Source organism: Miniopterus natalensis, chromosome 2 (assembly GCF_054644295.1).
Source record: "Miniopterus natalensis isolate mMinNat1 chromosome 2, mMinNat1.hap1, whole genome shotgun sequence".
Taxonomy (NCBI): Eukaryota; Metazoa; Chordata; class Mammalia; order Chiroptera; family Miniopteridae; genus Miniopterus; species Miniopterus natalensis.
The window spans coordinates 6,844,514-6,866,939 of NC_142082.1; the positions used below are offsets into that span (position 1 = coordinate 6,844,514).

The 22,426-nt window shown below is 48.4% G+C and overlaps 1 protein-coding gene across 1 annotated transcript in view; it reads left to right on the top strand.

Annotated features, from left to right (window-relative positions):
• The window catches only part of WWC2 (WW and C2 domain containing 2), a 131,100-nt gene that overhangs the window by 89,802 nt on the left and 18,872 nt on the right, over positions 1-22,426 (top strand). Inside the window, exons 9-16 of the mRNA XM_087814072.1 lie at positions 3,120-3,362; positions 8,875-8,964; positions 10,222-10,841; positions 13,029-13,158; positions 13,718-13,798; positions 13,875-13,961; positions 16,099-16,291; positions 17,699-17,863. Of these exons, the coding sequence (XP_087670198.1) occupies positions 3,120-3,362; positions 8,875-8,964; positions 10,222-10,841; positions 13,029-13,158; positions 13,718-13,798; positions 13,875-13,961; positions 16,099-16,291; positions 17,699-17,863 (1,609 nt within the window). The remainder of the gene's footprint in view (positions 1-3,119; positions 3,363-8,874; positions 8,965-10,221; positions 10,842-13,028; positions 13,159-13,717; positions 13,799-13,874; positions 13,962-16,098; positions 16,292-17,698; positions 17,864-22,426) is intronic.

Consider the following 22,426-nt stretch of genomic DNA (forward strand, 5'->3'; position numbering starts at 1 on the left):
GATCCCCAGGGCTGCAGGCCCCTCTGCTCGCCGTTCCTTCCCCTCCCCGCCCGCAGAGCTGGAGGGCATGGAGAAGTCAGGATAAGTGTGGGAAGGAAATTATCCCCTGTTCTAGAGGAAAGAAGGTTTGAGCTTGTACGGTGCTTACGGTTAACAGGCGAGGGTAGGAACGGGACACAGTGGCTCAGGCACAGGACTGGGTGGCCGTGCACGGGCTCTCAGGTAAATAGCTTTCAGTGTGTCCCTTTGTTTGAGGGGGGACTCCGGCTAATGTCCTTGAAGGTGCTGAGGTGTCTGGCCCATTGACTTCTTTACCTCGTGGACTCCTGTTACTCCCAGTGCTCTCTTTTTTTACCTCTCGATTCTGCGTTCAGCAGGCCTAGGAGACCTCACCGCTCTTACCTGGCAGGCGCTCTCAACCTGTTTTCATGGTGTAGGTGAGGGAGCGAGTCATACGAATACAGCTGATACCACTATTTTCCTTTTAAGATTTTAAAATGCTATTGATACATCATTTAGGAAGACACGGGTGGGGGGCTGCGTTATTGCTCTGCAGGGGTCAGAGACGTTTATCACGTTGCTCCTCGTGAGCTTATGAAGAGCTCGGCTGAGAACCTGCTGGAGCGTCCTGGTTTCCTGCCGTAGGGAAGACCGCTGGATGGACACTGAAGGCTATCCATTGTTACTGGTGGTGATGATACTTCATAAGTAATGAGCCAGGGTTCTTAGAGGTTATCTGGCCTTAACAGAGTAATTATTTGATCTGCCTAAATGCAGTATTTGCCTCTGTGTAGTCTCTGTTACTAATATGACTTGGTTCTTGGATTTCCTGAAAGAGCCCTAAGCTGTGCTCCACAAATTATTAACCATATGAGCTTGATTGAGCAAGTCACTCGGTCTCTGAACAACATCTTACTGGACTAATTTTAACGCCTATAAATTTTTTTCAGGCAGGTTGTAAGTTTCCCAAAGTGAGGAAAAGTTTTGTATAGTTTATGGTCTGCTTCTCAGTGCTGAGGCTAAGGCTTGGGGCTCGCTCCGTGGTTTTGTGGTCCCGGGACACAGAAGCCTCCAGGAGGCTGTTTGCAGCCCCCGGGTCGTGAGCACACCACGCCTCCAGCAGTTAGAACCCCTGGGCTCTGCGGTAACAGCCCCAGGGTTGGTGCCTGGTTTCCTGAAGGACGGCCACACTCAGAATTAACCTGAGGACCAGGCCTCACAGGCTCGGTTCCTGGGGCTCGACTCCACCTCCCTTTGGTCAGCTTCTGTGTTTGTTTTACTTCGGTCCCTGCCAGTTTACTCCATCGGGGGCTTGCACAGCACTTCTCCTAGGTGTCCCCCAAATCTTCCTGTTTTGTTCCCCAGATTGGAGCACCCTTTCTGCATAAAATCCAACACCTGCCTGATGCTTGGTCTCAGGGGTCAGAGGTGCCTTTCTCTCCTTCGTTGCACTGTTGCTCCCAGGTCACTTGGTTAACTCCATCCCGTCGAAACCTAAGACACTGGATCTTTCTGTTTGGTCGCATTGGCTGTTCTGTTACCTAATTCAGGGCTTTATTTTAAAGTTACTAGCGATGCTGACGAGAGGTAAATCTCAAGGGCTTGTGCATATGTTGAAAGTGCGTTTTCTCCCTCGCCTCTGAATAAAGAGGCGGCTGTGTTTCTCTGCCGCCCGCGCTCTCCTCGGGCCTGTGTTATGTGCTTAATGAAGCTGATAATATCATGCTTATTTAGCATCTTGATGATTAATTTTCCAGGACATTGAGACAGTTGTTTATGCTTTTGTGGTTGCAGCTGAAGAATAGCTGATGTTACATCTATCATAAATGCCGACGGTGGGGGAAAATCGGAAGCACATTATAGACGCAGTGCCTGTTGAAGGAGCAACTTTACCTTCAGCTAAAACACAAAACTTATAGACCGAGAATGTGGAACCCCTTCCATCTTTGTCCTGATAACGTTTCTTGTTCACCTTTTTTCTTCTGTTCTACAACTTCTTCCACCACAATGAAAAAACAGAATTCATCCCCTTTCTATCTGTTTTTCATATTCTGGTGTGTTCTGTAACTACAGACAAAAGAATCCCAACGATTTTTATAGGAATTGGTGTCCCCGTACCAACGCCAGCTGTGTTCATAGTTGACCGTGGTCTTGTGCTTATGGAACACAGGCACGTGCCATTGACCTAGTGGACAATCGTATCGTCCCCGCAGGGCCGCGGTGCAAGCCATTTGATGCAGGTCGTCAGAGCATCTTAGTGAATCGAGAGTTCCCTTGACCGTGAGTGAGCTCTAGACAGAGAGACCTGCCGTCAGGCGACACTGTGAAACCGGTCGAGCTCCCCTCTGCCGCTTTTCCTTCCTCCCCCCACCCCGTCCCCTCACCTCAGCCCCTGTGGTCACTCCAGTGGTGCCTGTGTTGCTGGGGACCCACCCGGTGCCTGTGTGCAGAGGAGACCAGGTCAAGGGCAGTGAAGTCCACGGTGCCGGCTCCGTACGGGGGTGGACGCCCATCAGCTCCCTGCAGGGGGAGAGCTGAGGAGAGCTCGGTGGAGGCGGCACCCTTGCCCCTTTGCTTGGTGACGGTGGAGCCTTGATGGGCTGTCTTAATCCTGGTTGGCCAGTCGCGGCTCTTCTCCCTCTTCCTTCCCTGACTGGGTCGTGTCCTAGTTGCTGCCCGGCCTACCCTGGGACGGCCATTTCACTGGGGGACAGCGTCTTACCTACAGGACCAGAATTTGTACTAGTGGCCTTTCGGGTGCCTTTCACCTCGGGATTTTTGGTGGAGGCCCCCCAGGCCTCCCTCCCGTCACCTGCCCGGGGTTCCCAGGGCTCTCTGCTTTGGAGTGTCTGTGTGCTTTGGCCTGAACCCTTTTCTCAGTCGGGGTGTGCTCGCTCAGATTTTAAAGGGGGGACAATGACACGGAGTGGCAGCTGAGTGCAGAGCCAGGCTAAGACTGGAGTGCAGGTGTTGCTCTTGCTCGCTCATCCCAGGAGATCACCCCTCTGGTGAGGCTCGCAGAGGAGACTCAGCAGCCACCCCCGACTAGGCCCGGTTCGTGTTTTCTCTTTCCTGGGGGTTCTGAGTTCACGCATACCTCTCTCCTCTCTTTATTTTAGCATGGCCAACCTGAAAATTGAGTTGTCGAAATTGGACAGTGAGGCTTGGCCCGGGGCGCTGGATATTGAGAAGGAGAAGCTGATGCTGATTCATGAAAAAGAAGAACTTTTGAAAGAGCTTCAGTTTGTCACTCCGCAAAAGCGCACGCGAGACGAACTGGAGCGCCTGGAGGCCGACCGGCAGCGGCTGGAGGAGGAGCTGCTGTCCGTGAGGGGCGCGCCCAGCCGGGCGCTGGCCGAGAGGTTGGTGTCCTTGGGGCCGGGCCAGGGAATCCTGGGGTGTGTCTCAGGTGTGCCTGGTGCCATCTCCCTGGTCTGTGGTCGTCTCAGGTGCATCTGTTCTCAGTGGGCTGGGAGCCAGCACAAAGGGCTTTCGTTGGGTAGAGCAGTCAAGCGCCCCCTCCACCTGCCCCCTGCGCCCCGCAGTCCCTCTGGGCCTGTTGGGGACATGAAGTTGTGAAAATGCCCTGACAGGTGCTGAATAACTAAAGACCACTGATGTCACACCAGGAATGCAGGGCCTAATGCGGGCCCCGGAGGTGGCTGGTAACAATAGCTATAAACCATTGCTCCCTGATAAGGTGAGCAGCCGGAGCTTCCTATTCGGGGTTTTATTGCTCGCAGGAATGCAAACATTTATTCCTGTTCATCTCCCGAGGAAAGGACAGCTTCTCCCTCTCACGCCGTACCGGGTCCCAGCACATTCCCTTGGATTCTGTTTGTCCATTGACGTCCTCCTCCAGAGTAGGTGAAATGTGAGGGAAACCTTTGAAGCAATTTTCCCGTCTCTGTGGGAATGTGTAAATCGATTATTTAATCTTAAAAACCCAGCTCTGTAATCAGATCTGCTGGACTGTGAAGCAGGCGTCAGCCTGACAGGTGCACATCTGCACCTGATGACCGACACGGCCGGACACGTGTGTCACCTGTAGACCAGGTGGCCCTTTGGAACCAGCGCACACCCTCGGCCAACAAGTGAGGAGCAGCGTCCAGCCCAGAATGACAGGAATGAAACTCACAGTCACGTAATTCCCAGCTACCTGGAAGTAACTTCAAAATACCCGGTCATAATCCACTTGCTTTATTTTTTATTTTTTTGACTTCTTGGCTTCTTGCCTTCTAATTGCTTGTGCTCTGTAAGTGTTTAAGGTGATATGTCTACATAATATCAAAACATTGGAAAAGTGGTGGGGAGGACAGTGAAGGAAGAAACTTGAGATTCAGGTGAGGTGGTAACATTGGACTTGCCTACCCTGAGTTTAACCACTTTGGGAGAACTGACTTTTGTGAGTGAAAACGTTGGTCAAGATAATGCACAGCTAGACCCTCACAGCTTTGGGGAGCACAAAAAGTGTCACCAGAGGAAGCCTCTGCAGGTGACATTCTTGCACTGTCCTAAGTAATTCTCGTCGCCCTCACCTGCCCCCTTTTCCCTCCCCCTCCTGCCCTTCCGTCTGGAGGAGCCGATTGAAGGCTCAGCCCGAGGTGGACGTGAGTGAGGCTGGCCAGGTAAGGACGCATCCAACAAAGACCAAAGGGAGCAAAAGTGGGGGTGTGAGGCCGAATTCAGTCGTTTCCCGAATTCCTTGATGTGGTGGGTGTCTGGGCTTGGATAACTTAAATTTCTAGGATGAAAGTTTGATAATCATCAGTAACTATGAAGAAATGGGCAGCTTCATGCGGCTCACGTGTAAAACCCCAGTGGCATCTGTGTGACTGTAGCACTTACTAAATGTTACCTGTTCACACCTGTCTGAGGTCCTGAGTCCCTCTCCGCTGCTCTGCTCTAGTCTGTGGGTCTGGGACGGGCCTGGAAACAGCCTTTAGATGTGTCCTGAGAGAGAGAAAAGCAGGCACTTATTTGCTTTAATCAGTTTTCCAGGCATGATGTTTTATCTTTTTTATTAGGGTTAGACCTTAAAAATGATGAAGTAACATTAAAAATATGCTTTGTTCCTAAGCGCTTAGACATTGGTTTTTAAACTTTGGTTTGCACATATATAATAACTGTCAGAAACACATGGATGCTCAGCGGCTGTGTGAGGCCTGTGCCTGCCCGCGGTCTGCAGCGCCGCCAGCCCCGGACAGCGGTGACTGCGCCCGCCACCTAGTGACGGTGAAGGGCATCGTAGAGAGGGGTCTGCTCAGCGCGGGGTCGACAGAGAAGCTGCTCTCAGGCGGAAAGAGGCCGTGCAGTGTGGGGCTTTCTACAGTCTTTTCATTCAGTTACCGCGATGCCTTAAACCCTGTGCTTTTCTGTAACTGCTAAGATCTTAACATTGCTCCCCACTTTCTCACAGATCTTAGAGGTTTTATCTTGCCAACGTGTCTTAATTATTCCTTAATTAGAGTCATGCACCAGATAAGGGCATTTTAGTCAACAGGAGACCACATATACAGCGGTGGTCCCCCAAATTATAATGGAGCTGAAAAATCCTACCACCTGGCGACGTCGTAGGCTTTATAACGTCGCAGCGCAAACATTACTCAGGTATTGTGGTGATGCTGGTGTAAACAGACCTACTGCGCTGCCAGTCGTACAGAAACACAGCGCATGCAGTTATGTCCAGTGCACAGTACCTGATAAAGGTGATAGATGACTGTTGGTGCTTTAGGTATTTACCATGCTGTACTTTTTTTTTTTTTAATATATCTTTATTGATTTCAGAGAGAGGAAAGGAGAGGGAGAGAGAGAGATAGAAACATCAATGATGAGAGAGTCATTGATCGGCTGCAGCCCACAACCCGGGCATGTGCCCTGACCGGGAATCGAACCCCGTCGCCTGGATCCTAGGTCGACGCTCAGCCGCTGAGCCACGCCCGGCCGGGCTACCATGCTATACTTTCTATTGTTACATTTGCGTGTACTCTCGAAAGAATACTTTTAAAAAGTTTACTGTTAAAAGCCAACATTTTTTAGAACACTTCCAAAAAAAAGCACTTAAAAAAAAAAAGGTTACGTCATCAATAGCCTCTTGGCTCCCGTGTTTACTGTGTGTCCTGTTCGCAGCATTTTCTCTTGTGACCTAACCTCGCGGTGTTCGGTGCGGTCACGGGCCGCACAGGCTTGTGGCCCCGAGCGCAGGCGGCGCCGTAGAGCCTGGGGGTGTAGGCTGCACCGCCCGGGCCCTGTAAGTACCTGGCAGTGTGTGCACAGCAGGAGTAACGATGCATTTCTCAGAACGCACCCCCTCGAGTGCCACATGACTGTATCAATGTTTTTGCCACTGATCCTGAGAAAACTTGTAAAGCAAGTAGGTGGGGGTACGAGTGTCATTTATTTTTTTAATGGAAAAGGGATTTACTACTCAATAGGTGACCTGAAAATGTCCCTACGTGGAAAGTTCTGGATGGTCTGAGTCAGGAGAGGGCAGGCAGGTGCGTCCCTTCCCCGGACACCGAGGGCACGTAGCAGGGTGCGGGGACCTGCCTTGGTCTTGCGGAGGGCAGCTGAGGGGATCGTGTGGAGCAGCAGGAGGAATCTTAGGGACCAGGTGGAGAAGACTCTGTCCCACCCAGGAGGACTAGAGGGCAGAGATGGGAGAAGGGCTCAGAGAGGCAGGTGTGCACCCTCCTGTCGGGACAATTTCTTCTAACTCCTGGCCCCGAGGAAGTTGGGGAGCTCGCTTCCTATGAAGGAACCTGGCACCTGAGGAAGACTCCTGGCCCCTGCTAGGAGAGGCTCCCTGATGCCCTCAGAGACGGGGGCAAGAGTGCCCAACTGAGGACAGCCGCAGCGCTCCCAGCCGGCCCGTCTCCCCGGCGCCTTCATGTTGCTTCTCCCGGTGAAGGTGTGGCTTAGACCCCCACCCAGGGGAGTGCTGGGGAGGGGTGCTGGCTCTTCAGGCAGCCGGGTAAGAGGGGGGAGCCCTGCTGCCTTCCCCGAGCTTGGGTCTGAGTGGGAAACATTCCAAGCAGAGCCCAGAAGCCAGGCCTCGGAAGTTCACAGTAACCACGAAAAGGCTGGAAGTGTGGCACCGGGGCCATCGCAGGGAGGGCAGGGGACCATCGCTTGTGACTGGGACAGGATTTTTTTCTAAATATGTTTTTGTTGATTTTTTTTTTTTTTTTAGAGAGAGAGGAAGGGAGAGGGGGTAGAGAGATAGAAACATCCATGAGAGAGAAGCGTCCTCCATCAGCTGCCTCCTGCAAGTCCCCTACTGGGAGTCTTCAACCCCAGCATGTGCCCTGACCGGTAATCCCACCGTGGCCTCCTGGTGCACGGGAGGACACTCAACCACTGAGCCGCGCTGGCCAGGCTGGGACGGGATTTTAAATTTCAGCATGAAGCACTCTGATGTCGTACTACACTGCAGCCTCCTTAACATGCCGGAAAAGCCCTCCTATGTTGACGCACTGTTTAGTTTTAAAACTTCATTAGAAAGTGCTTCTGCTTCAGAAGACATGGGTTTGAGGAGCTTTCGGAGCTTTCTCCAGACGTTTTTTTCCTTTCATCTATTTTGTATTAATATTTTTCCTCATTGAGTTTTTATTTACATTGAAGAGATTTTAAAAATACGGACTGCACCCCTTTTCAAAACACACCTTTGAAAGCCGCAAATTAAGAATTTATCACCCTTTGAAGTACTAAACAAAATGACAAGAATTACTTTTTTTATTTTAACATATAATGAAATTGTGTTGGTGTCACATCAAAGGATAGATACCTATAAATAAAATATGGGCATGTTTTCTTACTGCCTAAAACATACATAACATTTCAAAGAAGCTGGAAATTAGGGAAATTTTCCTTTTCTTCAAAGAAGAGTAGCTAATTTTTATATCACCACCTCACAGGGCGCGGCGAGGCTTTGAACAGGGAGGCTTTGGTTTGATGTCTGCAGAGCGCCTCGTGTGCACACTCTCCGTTGATTTCTCCGCAGCCTCCTGGGCAGGCTCAGCAGGACGTGCTCACCATTTCACAGATGGGAAAGCTGAGGCCTGACTGAGTGACTCTCCTAAGGATGTACAACCAGCACAGCACATCCAGGCCTAGAGCCTGTGGTGTTCGGGGCTCCCTCCTGCAGCTCGTTGCCCACCGTGAGTGGGCCTGTCTCCACGATGCACAGACCCCTGGCTGCTTAGTGTATTTTCAGATGACTTATTCAAGTACATAGTTCAGTAATACTCTGATTTTCAAACACGGGTGCAGCTGGAGTTGGGTGGATGGAGTTTCAGGATGACCTGGTGCAGGTGATGAGAGGTACTGTAGACAGGAGGGGAGATCAGGTTTGTGTCTTTTTCCTGCATAAACAGTTTGGACTATTAACTCGTTCCTTAATCGCTAAAATTCTCACCAAGTTAAGATTGGAATTTTTATCACTAAATATTATTTTGGCACCGTCTCAACCAAATTCAGCATCCAGGATGATCTTTTAGGATTCTCTGTTTTTACCGTTAAGTTGTTTTAGTAACATAATCCCAGGCACGGGCCCGTGGGAGTCTGATCTTGGTTGGCGTCTTGTTTTCCTTTTCACTCTCTTTCCATAATTCATAAGAGCACGAGGGTTCTCACCCATTGAAGACAATTTTAGGAAACCCAATTTAAGATGTTCTCAGGTACGCTGAGATCTGCTGTGGGCCGCCGCCAGCGGCGTGGCTGTGGACGCTGGCCCGCTTCCCTTCCTGAGCTCGTTGGCGCTGCCCCTTGTGGTCCTTAATGTTCCTGTGATAAGAATCTTTTCTTTCCCTTCAGTGTCATGCTGTATCCTAATCACTTAGAAATTTGATTCATTCCTGTTGTTTTTTCTCTTAGATTGAAACTGGAAGAGCGAAGGAAAGAGCTGCTCCAGAAACTCGAAGAAACGACCAAATTAACGACTTACCTGCATTCACAGCTTAAAAGGCAAGTCTCCCATTCTCGAGGGGAAGGTTTTCCTGACAACATCCAGGCGTGTTTCTGTCCATCTTTGATTACTTCTCTCCTTATGTTCAACTGTTCAAAAGAAAAGAACATACACGAGTACAATTAAAACTTGAGTGGCCACACTTAATGCTGAATACATTTTTCTTTCGTGAGCCTCAAGGTCACGTTTGGAAAACATTTGAAATGTGTTGTGGGAAGCAAGCACGTTTTAGCTTCACTACATATTGAGGAAAATGACCTATTTTCTCCACATCAGCCCTTCTTTTAAAAAGTTAGGGTGGGCAGATTCATCTGAGAACATATTCACTCTAAATACACACACAGAGCCCGGCCGGGCGTGGCTCAGCGGTGGAGCATCGACCTGGGATCCAGGACATCGGGGTTTGATTCCCAGTCAGGGCACATGCCCGGGTCGTGGCCTCGATCCCCAGCCAGGGTTGTGCAGGAGGCAGCCGATCAGTGACTCATCATTGATGTTTCTGTCTGTCTCTCTCCCTCTCCTTTCCTCTTTCTGAAATCAATAAAGACGTATTTTTTAAAAAAATACACAAAGGAGAGGAAAGATGGATGAGCCCCATTGTGTAACCTCTTTGTCTAATAAGCTTGCCTTATTTCTCTCGCAAATATAAAGTCTTATTTGTTAAGAAAAGTGACTGCACCAACACTCTTTACTATCTACCCCCTTATATAGTTTATATTATTTGCCCCCTTCCCTACTGTGTCCCGTTTGCCCCCTTCCCTACTGTGTCCCGTTTGCCCCCTTCCCTACTGTGTCCCGTTTGCCCCCTCCGGTACTGTGTCCCGTTTGCCCCCTCCGGTACTGTGTCCCGTTTGCCCCCTTCCCTACTGTGTCCCGTTTGCCCCCTTCCCTACTGTGTCCCGTTTGCCCCCTCCGGTACTGTGTCCCGTTTGCCCCCTTCTGTACTTTGAATCGCACACTTGCCTCTGGATGCCTGTGCAGGTAGATCTGTCAATGGGTCTTTGATCCTGTCCCCTCTTTTTGTAAGTTTTGCGAAGGGGGGCGATTTTTAGTAAGGGTAGGACTGCTGCTTAGGGAGCACCTAGAGAGCCGGGTCGGGAGTGTCCGTGGAGAAACCGAGAGATCCGTGGGTTAACAGCGAGCTCGTTGCCCCGCCACGGAGGACGCTCCGGGCCTCGCGGGGTCTGGAGGCGCCAACAGGGCTGTGCTCGGGTTTCCTGGGCGAGCCGTTTTTACAGTGTGTGCTCCTCTTGCAGCCTCTCCGCCAGCACCCTGTCCATGTCGTCGGGGAGCAGCCTGGGCTCCCTGGCCTCCAGCCGGGGGTCCCTGAACACCTCCAGCAGAGGCTCACTCAACTCCCTCAGCTCCAGCGAGCTCTACTACAGCAGCCAGGGCGACCAGCTGGACGCGGACTATCAGTACAAACTGGACTTCCTTCTGCAAGAAAAGGGTGGCTACACTCCCTCCGGACCCATCACCACCATCCACGAGAACGAAGTGGTCAAGTCCCCCAGCCAGCCCGGCCAGAGCGGCCCCTGCGGGGCGGCGGCCGCCGCAGCAGGCCACGCTCCCCCGCTGGCCGAGGCCCCCAAGTCTGTGACGTCCCTGTCCTCCAGGTCCTCCCTGTCCTCCCTGTCCCCTCCTGGCTCCCCCCTGGTGTTAGAAGGCACGTTTCCCATGTCTCCCCACGACGTCCCTCTTCACCAGTTCACCTCTGACTTTGACGACTGTGAGCTGAGCAGCCACTTCGCAGACATGGGCCTCGGCGAAAGTCAGATGCTGCTGGACGCCGATTCGGGAGGCACGGCCCAGTCCCTGCTGGAGGGCAAAGGGCTGCCCGAAGGGGCCCGGGAGCCCTTCTACGAAGGAGCTGCAGGTAAAGGCGGGCTCGCTGGCCTGTGCTCCGCGTAGCTGTTTTAAGGGGGATGATCGGAGGGTTACTGTTTCATGTGAACTCATGGTACTTTTGTTTTTGCTGCTCTTTTTGGTTTGGCTTCATCTAAGGAGTTTTTAAATGATATCCCTGGAGACATCTTTTCTTTATCAAATAAAAATCACCTTCCCTTGGTGATAATTTAATCATTACGTACCTGCTCTGTTGTCTGGACACCCTGTGTGTGGCAGGAGCGTGCTCTGTGGACACACTTTATACTTCCGAACAGATTCTGGTTCTGAAAGAACAGGGCAGAGAAAGGGTTTGCTTTTCAAAGTCGGCCTAAAACAGATGAAAACCAAAGCAATTAGCATACCAGCTCATTAGCACCGGGGCTCCGTGTTAGGTTGCCCAGGGAATTCTCTACAAATACAATTTTTGTTTCCTGCCAGACGCTCCCCTTCTGCCTGACTTGCAGGAAGCCAGTTGCGGGGAACAGTGTCACCCTGCCACCTTCTGGCCCCCTTTCTAGTTGCAGCTGAGAAGGAGCCGCAGACAGTCCTCCCTCCTGCGGTTGTGCTCAGAGGCAGAGACGGGGAGAATTCCACTTTCTCGTGATTGTTTTCCTCTGTGAAGCAGAAGCTGTTTCGTGGTGGGTGTGGTTGTAAAGAGAACGAGATGGCACCCTTGTTGGCACACGGTCACGGGTGTGGTCCGAGCAGGGGGTCTGCTGTAGCAGGAGCCTGGAAGGAAGCAGGAAATACAGCTCAGCCTGGCCCCCGGGGCCTGTTCAGAGCCGCGTTACTGCGTGTCCGCAGCACAGAGGACAGGCCTCTTAGCAGGTGTCTCCTTGCTGTTTCAAGAAGCATATTTAATAGGTATTTATGGTCCTAGGAATTCTAAGTATTACTTGATTGGCCAGTTCAGATGTTTAAGGAGCTAGAAGAACCCAGCTTGTTTGTGTGGTCTCCAATCCTGAGGACTGAGACCCCGCCTGCCAGGGGCCTGGGGCAGGGGCCGGGGCAGGTGCAGGACAGCTGTGTGGTTTGTGTGCGGCTGCCTGGCTCTTCGGGTCAGGTCACCAACGCACGGTCTATTCAGGGATGTCTGACCTCGGGTGGGGGCGGGTGGCTCAGGGCCCTGACGCTGGCCGTCTCCCCCCTGTGCCCTGGAGTCTCATGCAGATGAAGTCAAGTCCCTTTTGTATACACTTTGCTCTCTAGCACCGGGCTCTGCTGGACGACAGAAACAGAGCTGGAATCACTCCAAAGTCCTCCCACAGTCAGTCTCTGTCATTGTCAGAGTCAGTCTCCAGCTGCCGGGGCTGTTCCTGGGGGAAATCAATAAATGGTGTCATCACCCTCACCTCGCGCAGGGGGCGGGCGGAGAGAAGGCTCTTCATTCTCCAGGAAAAAGCGGTCCCACCGCCGGCAATCAGCGCCCTAATCTGAAGCCTTAAAGCCTAAGCATCCTAACAGATGTACAGTCACGACTCGGGGGGGGGGACCCAGGGCGGTGCCTGCTGCCCAGCCGAGGATGAAAGGACCCCACAGGCTTCTAGCTTTTATACAGGAGCACAGCTCCGAGCGAACCCCCTCGCTCGCCGCAGGATGCCGGTGTGTGAATATAAAGATAAAAGTCAAGTGGTAGTTGGTGCTCAAGATTCAGCGCCAACACAAAGGTGTTTCTTAATGGTATTAGCTGGTGAGCAGTCCTCTAAGTGAAACAGTTTTTTTCTCTAACTTCTACAGGAGATGTAGACTTGCATGTGGCGAGGGGGCAGCCAGAGAGCGTCCTTTCCTGCCACTGAGGCGCTCGATGCTCTCGGTTCTAGAAATACCTCTGGTTCTAGAGGGAGGCAGGTAGTTCTCCCCTGCGTGTGGTAACTGCAGCGACTACCTGAAACACGGAGGCAAGGGGCCAGTGGGGATGTGTGTCAGCCATCCCTCCCCTCAAAGTGGTTCAGGACAACGGAAAACCTGTTCTTCATCAGATGTTGACCACAATAACCGCTGTCCCGGGAACCTTATAAGTCACGAAGCCTTGAATCACCCACACCTGTCGGTTTGAATAGTAACATCCTTGCTTCTCGGATGGGAATTTCGTTCTGGCAGAACCCAACTGTGTGTTTTATATTTAACTTTTCCTAATAAGAAATCCTCATGAATGCTGCCCTTCTCCCCTCCTCAGATGTGGAAAAGTCGATACCGAAAAGGAGAGGAGCCCACCTGCTGGGGGAGAGGACGGCGTGTGTGTCGGCCGCCGTGTCTGACGAGTCGGTGGCTGGAGACAGCGGGGTCTACGAGGCGTTTGTGAAACAGTAAGGGCTCCTCTCAGCAGGGGGGCTTCCCATCACTCACACCCCATCGTGGCATGGGGGGGGTCACAGGCTGGGATGTCCTGCCGTCAGTCCGCTCTTTGCAGCGGCACAGCTGTAGCATTGAGGGAACAGGGTGCCTGGACATCTCAGTGTCCCCAAAACATGGATGTGCTCAGACACCTCACCTTCTCTGAGACTTAAAACTTGACTTGAATGAGAATTGGAGGGGTTGCCCACATCTGCTTGGCCCGTCGAGCTCCCTGAGTAGGTTTTGGAAGGCTGGAATGTGTCCAGGGGTGCAGTGCACCCCAGGGAGGCTCAGGAAGGTTGGGCATCAGAGAGTCTTCCCCGTAAAGGGTCAGAGACAGACCCCTCTGGACAAGGTGATGGAAGATCTCAGAGCGAGCGCTCCCTGGACCGGCCCGTGGTTGGGATGGATGCAGGGATGCTGGTGATTCAGGTTTCCATTCAGATTGACTAAGCGGCAGGCAGTACCCGGAGCCACCGAGATCCCCATTAATAACCTGTCCTCCTGCGCCCGCTGTCGCCCTGCGCCCAGGCCCAGTGAAGCCGAAGACGTTACTTACACCGAGGAGGAAGCTTCCGTCGTGGAGACGGCCCAGGTGCAGATCGGACTCAGGTAAAGGAGCGTGCCCGGGGGGGCGCCTCTAGGAGCCTGTGCTCTCCCCTCATTTCATCAGCTCCTCTTTCCACAGATACGATGCGAAAAGGTCAAGTTTCGTGGTGATTATAGCACAACTCCGGAACCTTCACGCCTTCCTGATACCTCATACTTCAAAAGTGTAAGTAAAATCCGTGGAGAGCACATGAGCTTGAAACTGCCCACGTGTGACAGTTTTCCACTGTAATCAAGCGATCCAGCCGGCGGAGACGTGGAGACACGTGGCGGGGCCGGCCAGGCCTTAGCGACAACAGACAGGCGAGAGAAAAGGGAAATTCGAAAAAGCGTTTTGGGTTTTGGTTGTTACTCAGCCGATTCATTATTAAGAATAGGAAGTAAGACTTTCTGTCTCGCTCTTCAACCAGGAACCCTGTGTTACGCTCGGGTGGGGTGTGATCTTTTGAAATAGTTAACCTTTTTGTTACTGCTGAGCCGTGACGGCTCACCACTTGGCTTGGAGGAATTTTCTGATCTTTACCCTGAAAATGTGGCGAGTGATTAAATTTTATTTATCAGGACAGCATTGGGAAACCTGGTGTCGCGCTGCGTGTAACAGTTTCATGTTTTTATCATCAAACACTCCCTTCCCTGGGACCAGAAGTTCCTTAAAGTTGTCTCAGTTTATTTCACTTCACGAAGCCGTGAACCCCGAGGAAGCGGTGGCGTGACGCCACACAGTGTGTGGGTGCCCCCAGGAGCACCGTGGCCCAGATAATGACACTGCCGAAGGTGACGACCAGGATGAAGTAGCCCTGAAACAGGCTTTTTCCCTTTAACTTCAGAACCCTTTTTTTTTTAATGCAAATTTGGAATCTTTTTTTTTTTTTTTAAATATATCTTTATTGATTACAGAGAGAGGAAAGGAGAGGGAGAGAGAGAGACAGAAACATCAACGATGAGAGTCATTGATCAAGCCCACAACCGGGCATGTGCCCTGACCAGGAATCGAACCCTGATCGCCTGGATCCTAGGTCGAATCTCAGCCGCTGAGCCACGCCCGGCTGGGCCAGAACCCATTTTTGACTGAGTCCCGGCCAGCGGGGTGTAGTGGCCGGCACTGGCCGGGGTGTCGGTGAGGAGCCCCCGGCCCCAGCTGGGGAGGAGCCCGAGCAGAGCGAGCCCTGCCTCCTTTCTCCCGGCCGACGGCCCCTGACGGGAGCAGCCTCTGTTCCCGGGAGCATTTAGGATCTGCAGCGGGTTCAGCCGCTGTACAGGGCAAAGCTGAAGTCTGGAGACGCAGACGCTCTTTCCCGCGTTCCTGCTCCCCAGTACCCGCCTCCCTGGGCGGAGAAAGGGACCTCTGCCGAGCCTCCAGCCTCGACTGCAGTGGCCAGATCCACCTGGATTTTAGCACTGCGTCTCCATGATCAATGTTTATATAAATACAGAAATAATAAGACATTCCTCAGTCCACATGTGCCTTTATGGTCCTTTCCATTGGAGAGAGGCCTCTCTTAGAACTTGAATTAGACAGGCCTGGCAGTGGGGGCTGGGGGTGGGGGCCGGGATTTATTGGGTGTTCTCTTCCCAGGACTTAAAAGAAAATATCTCCTGCTGTTTCCAAGAATTGTGCGTCCTCATATAATGTGTGCTCGGAAAACGCACTTTGAAGCAGTATCAGAAGTTCTTTCTTTCTCTAACTCTTCTGAATTTTGCAAAGCTAAGACTCTTAAAATAATTTATCATTTCTGATGCTTCTGAGGTGCTAGACAGTGATTTTTTTGACTGTTGAATTTCATCTGTTTTAAGTTTTTTTCACAACGTGCTCCTCAGCCGTTCTTTTTCTCCAGTAGGATAAATGTGTTCCCTTCCTGGGACGTGATTGCTGACGTCTCTTGTTAAATACTGAGGATGAGTCTCCTTTGGGACAAAGTCAGCGGTATCAGCTTAGTGTGTCCCCACCTTCCCAGGCTCACAAGTCACCCATTTGGGAGTTGGCTGTACATGGGAAGGTGGGGCATTCGATTCATCTGTCCCAAGGGCATTGCTCCCGGTCACCTTCCTGTCATGTGCCCTTGCTGTGGCCCGGGGGGCGTGGCAGGCTGGGGCCCATGCTCGGGCACTGGAGACACCGGCAGGCTGGGGACAGAGCCTCTGTGTCACGGAGCAGGAACAGCCCCGTTATGACAGCGACGAAGCTCTGTTGATACCGAGCTCCTTGGTCCCCAGGCTTCTCTCTTACGGGTAATTTCAGGCCGCAGCCGGAGTGCCGGGCAGCTGAAGAGCCTCTGAGACCCGGGTGTCTGCTCTCTCTGCAGGTACTTCAGGGTTGCTCTGCTGCCCTCCTCGGCGGACGTCAGCTGCCTGTTTCGAACAAAAGTCCACCCGGCCACGGAGTCCCTTCTGTTCAATGACATGTTCCGAGTGGCTATTTCCCAGACGGCCTTGCAGCAGAAGACGCTGCGGGTGGACCTGTGCTGCGTGAGCACCCACCGCCGGGAGGAGTGCCTGGTGGGTTTCTAGTTGCCATTCGCCAGCCCGATGTCACCACAAACCTGCCCAGTGCCTCGGGCCTACCCGTGGCTGTTCCGGTTTCCATCGGAAGGAGTGATTTCGGGTTTTCACTTTTACTCCAGACCCCTCACATCTGCTTTCACATCGTGATTTTCTGTAAAACATACCTTCCGTCTCGACCCTTTGGCTAAAGAAGCTCTTTTTGACCGGTGACCTCTGTCACCGTGGAGCATGTTTACTCTCAGTGCGCGTCTCGTGCTGGGTGCTCGGTACACATTGTCTCATGAAAAAGGTGTGATTACTCCTATTTTCAGATAAAGAACTGCTTAGAGAGGTAATGTGCTCACACAGCCCCCTACATAGTTCATTGTTACCTATTTAAATCGAGCAAGACACTGAGTGTTTAAGTCCTTCAGCTCCTCCCAGCCCCGGTGGCAGAGCTTCTAGGAGGACGTGTGTTGCTGTTTAGGGCCTATGATATTTAAATGCTAAAGCAGAAGACTCTGTGCAACTAACAGTGAGTTTAACGCACTGCTGTGCATTATAACCAGAAAACCGTTACACACCAGGCAAGTATTCAAATGGGTTATAAAACGGGGGGGCCTCTAACTGAACCTTTCTCTGCAGTACGGTAGGAAACAGAAACACATGTTTCACGATGCACAAAGTTTAAAAGAGTGGGAGATTTCTTATTAATCTTTCTTTTTCTGTATATAAAAAATATCCAACATTGCCTGACAATAAAGAAAGTTAGAAAGAAGCAAAGATAACAGATTTGTCAGGCGTCAGAGAGGCTTAGTATAATAGACTTGTGTCAGCATCCATAGAGTTAATAAATATGTTAATCGACAGTGTTACACTAGGTACAGTTTAACTTAGATTCTGGATGCTAAGTGTGATTTGGTGGAATATAAAAGCTTTTAACCTTTTTTTTTTTTTTTATTACTTGTTTATCCAAGTAAAATTTTTCTAATTTCTCATTTAAGAACAACAGTGGAGTTTTTTGTTTGTTTTTAAATTTTTCAGTGGATAATGGATTTTTATAGATCACTCATAGCATATTTTATACTTAGTCATTTGTTTTTTAAATTTTTATGTTTTAACTTTTTCTTTAAAAATAATTTCACACGAAATGTCACATGCTTAGTTATTAAGTTTTGGCATAATAGTCTCTCACAAAACCATCCCAGAGTTAGCTCTCAGATTAGGATCAGTTCTTACCTGGTCACACCTGAAAATATAAAACATCTTTGGGTTTTAAAAAAATCCACCAATGTTTTATGTCATGAATATTGCATTTTTTTTTACCCTAAAACAAGCTTGCCCAATAATCTTAATTCCATCAGAAGCAAATCTGAATTTAAACATTCTGTTTTCTCTCTTTTTCTCTCTTCCCTCCCATAGGCTGGAACTCAGATCAGCCTGGCCGATCTGCCGTTTTCCAATGAGATTTTCACCTTGTGGTATAACTTGCTTCCTTCTAAGCAGATGCCTCCCAAAAGGAATGAAGAAAAACACGAGGATTCTGTATTTCAACCAGCCCAGCCACCGGTGGACCCGATAGACTTGGTGAGTCAGAGGCAGAGAGGACAGACCACTGCGGTTAGTGACAGTTGCGGCGTGTGGAACGCCGCGGAACCACCGCGTTTCTGTTCACGTCCACTCCTTCCCCCTCCCAGCTTCCGAAAAATGAAAGATAATTTCCGGCTGTTTCACGTATCGTTTACAAAAGAATCGCTTGTTTCTGCTGACGCTTCCTCCCATAAAAGTAACCTGATGTGGAGGCTTCATTGTTTTACGTGACCATGAAAAGCCTTTTGATTTAAATTTATACTTTTACACATTGTGTTCACTGTCAAGTTATACAGTTGAAACTCTTACATTTTAGAACATAACCTTAGTTTCCATTTATAACATCAATCCCCAGAAATATTTTCTATTACAAAGTGTGTTGTAACCAATAGTCATACTTGAGTACTTCAAAAATTTTACAAAGGGGCACTGTATGAGGCCGTTCACCCCCCACCGGGCATCCGTGGGTATTGTTACTGCGTTCCGGCTTATGCTAGATTATCTGTGGGGAAAGATTTTACTAGGCACAGTCAGATCATTAAAGCAGCAGGGCTCCTCTGACCCTCTGTGTGCGAGAACCTGTAGTGGACGCTGGTGGTGGGCAAGGGAGACACACGTGTTGGAGGTTCATATCCCACACCCAGGCTTATGGCCCACACTCAGGAAGGCTTTCAGGTGCTTTCAGACGGTCCCCCTGTGGGTGAGCTTTTTTAGAAGCTCTATGCAGTATAATTCACACGCCATCCAGTTCACCCATTTAAAGTAGAGTTCACCCATTTGAAGCACACAATTCAATCGTTTTTAGTTTGTTCACAGACATGTGCAGCCATCACCACAGCCTAATACTGAACACGGTCATCACCCCAAAAGGAAGCCCGCACCCTTTCACTGGCAGTCGCTCCCGGTCTCCCTGACCCCTTTCCCCCAAGGCAACCACTGGACTTCTTTCTGTCTGTACATTTGCTGATTATGGACATTTCATATAAATGGGTAAAAACAATATTTGTTCTTTTGTGACTATCTTCTTTCACTTAGCAGAATGTTTTCAAGGTACATCCATGTAGTAGGATGTATTAGTGTCTCATTCCTGTTATTTCCAAATAACATTCCATTGTAAGGACGTACACCTTTTATTTACCTGTTCATCAGCTGATGGGCGTTTGGGCTGTTCATACTTTTTTACTGTTATTATTAATGATGCTGTGAACATTTGTGTACGAGTTTATATAGGTGTGCTTCGTTTCTCTTGAGTATGTACCTAGGAGTGGACTAGTTGGGTCATATAATTTTATGTTTAGCATTTTGAGGAACTGCCAGACTGTTTTCCAAAGTGGCTGCACCATTTTACACTCCCACCAGCGGGGTGTGAGGATTCCAGTTTCCCGCACCCTCGCCCACGTTGTTAACCTGTCTATTCTAGTGGGTATGCAGGGGTGTCCCTGTGGTTTTCATTCCTTAATCACTAATGATGCTGAGCATATTTTCATGAGCTTGTTGGTCATTGGTATAGCTTTTTTTTTTTTTTTTAGAACTGTCTGTTCAGGTCCCTTGTTTATTTTTTAAATGGGTTATTTTATCTATTTATTGTTGAGTTATGAGAGTTCCTCATATATTCTTGATACAAGTCTCTTATCCAGTAAAGTACTTGCAAATATTTTCTCTCATTCTGTGAGTTGTCTTTTCACTTTCTTGATGATTTCATTTGCAGCAAAGTTTTAAATTGTGATGAAAGTCAAATTGTCTCTTTTTCTCTCTCACTGCTTACACTGTTGATGTCATATTTAAGAAGGCTTTGCCAAACCTGACATCACAAAGATTTACTCCTCTGTTTTCTTCTGAAATTTTTAAAGTTTAGTTTTATTTTTAGGTCTCTGATTAATTTTTTTTGTATGTGATGTAAAGAATGGGTCCATGTTCACTCTTTTGTATGTGGGCATGCAATTGTCCAACACCGTTCATTGAAAAAACTATTATTCTTTCCCCCAGCAAATTATCTTGGTACCCTTGCCGAAAACCATTTGACCATAAGTGAGCATTTATTTTTCTGGACTCTAAATTCTGTCCATTAGTCTACATGTCTGTACTTATGCCTATAGGTTAGTAGTTATTTTGAAATCAGAAAGTATGACTCATCAAACTTTGTTTTTCTTTTTCAAGATGGTTTGGGGTCCCTTGCATTTCCATGTGAATGTTAGTACCAGTTGGTCAATTGCCACACAAAAAAAGACAGCTAGGATTTTGATGGAGATTGCATAGAGTCAGTAGGTCAGTTTGGGGGTATTGCCACCTTAACAGTGTTGAGTCTAATGATCCATGAATGCAGGACATCTTCCCATTTATTCAGGTCTTCCTTCATTACTTTCAACAATGTTTTGTAGTTTTCAGAGTCCAGGTTTACACTTCTCTTGTTAATTTTATTCTTTTTGATGCCCGTATAAATAGAATTATTTCCTTAATTGCTTATTCATATTATTCATTGCATAGTTAATTTTTGTCTGTCTTGTGTCCTGCAACCTTGCTGAACTAAGTTGTTAGTCCTAATAGTTTTAGTGGATTTCCCAGAATTTTCTACATATAAGATTATATCTTCTGGAAACAGAGTGAGTTTCCTTCTTCCTTTCAGGTTGCTTTGCATTTCTCATTCTTGCCCATCTGCCCCTGCTGGAACCCCCAGTGCCAGATCAAAAGAGGTGGTGAGAGTAGACGACCTCGCCTTGTGCCTGGTCTTCTTGGGAAGCTTTCAGCCTTTCACCGTTGATGTGATTTTTGCTGTGGGTTTTTTGTAGATGCTCTTTATCAGATTAAGGAACCCCTCTTCCTAGTTTGTTGAGTGTTTTTACCATTAAAGGTTATTGGATTTGACAAGAGCTTTTCAGCCTTTATTGAGATGATCATGTGGTTTCTGTCCTAAATTCTATTCACATGGTTTATTGATTTTCAGATGTTAAGCCAATCTTACGTTCCTAGGATACATCCCCTTGTGGTTATGGCATATAATCCTTTTTATATGTTTATTAGATTTAGTTTTCTAACTTTTTCTTGAGGACTTTTTTGTATATTTCCATGGTTTTCATGTGATGTCTTTGTTTGGTTTTGATACCAGGGTAATTCTGGCCTCATGGAGTGAGTTAGGAAGGGTTCCTTCCTTCTTTACCTTTTGGAAAAGCTTGAGGAGAATTGAATTCTTTAAATGTTTGGTGGAGTTCACCACTGAAGCCAACTGAGCCTGGACTTTTCTTTGTGGGAAGTTTCTTGTTTACAGTTTAGTCTCTTTACTGGTCATAAGTGTACCCAGAATGTTTTTGCGTATGTTGGTTTTGGTAGTTTGTGTCTCTCTAGGAAATTGCCTATTTCATCCAGGTTACTAATGTGTTTGTAGTATTTATTCCTTTACAATCCATTTTATATTTGTAAAGTTGGTAGTGATGTCCCCTCTCTCATTCTTGATATTAGCTTTTAGTCTCTTTTTCTGGGTTAATTTCACTAATGGTTCATCAGGTTTTTTGATCTTCTCAAAGAACCAACTTTTATTTTCATTGATTTCTCTAATATTTCTCTATTCTCTACTTCATGAATTTCCTCTCTAGTCTTTATTTTTCCTTCCCTTTGATTGCTTTCAGTTTATTTTGCTTTTTTTCCATGTAGGAGATTAGGTTACCAGTTTGAAATCTTTCCTTTTTTTTATTACAGGTGCTGACAGCTATAAATTTCCCTCTGAGCACTGCTTTAGTAGCATCTCAAATTTAGTATATTGTGTTTTAATTTTTATTCATGTCACAGTGTTTTGTAATTTTCCTTGAGACTTCTTTGACTCATTGGTTATTTGGGAATGTGTTAATTTCCACATATTTGTTAATTTCCTGTTTCTTTCTGTTACTGAATTCTAATTTTATTACAGTGTGGTCAAAGGACATATTTTATATGATTTCAGTCCTTTCAAATTTATTGAGTCTTGTTTAATGGCATAGCTGGCATGTGGTCTATCCCAGAGGGTGTTCTATGTGCACTTGAGAAGAATATATATTCTGCTGTTGTAGGGTGGAGTGTCCTGTAAGGGTTTCTTAGGTTTAGGGCTGAATAGTATTCCATCGTATGCATGTATCACATCTTGTTTGACCAGGCATCTGTCAAAGGACACAGGTTGTCCATGTCTTGGCTGTTGTGAATAATGCTGCAGTGAACATGGGGGTACATATGTCTTTATGAATAAGTGTTTTCAAACTGTGGGGGCTGATATTCAGAAGAGCGATTGCTAAGTATTGATCCGTAAGAGATAATGCCTCTTTTTTTTCTTTCACCACTTGAAAAACTTCCTCTTATTCTTTGATTTTCAGTAATTTCACTCTTATGTGCTAATGTGATTTGTGTGTGTGTGTGGGGGGGGTTATGCTGGTGAAATTCTCCATCGTTTCATTGGTTTTCTTAAACATGTAATTGTAAAATTTTAAATTTCTTTAAATAACTGCAGTGTATGGATCACTTGTGGGTCTGCCTCTTTTGTCTGTTGTTTCTCTTGGCTTTCAGTCACTGGGTCCTGGTGTCAGTGGAATGCTGGATGTT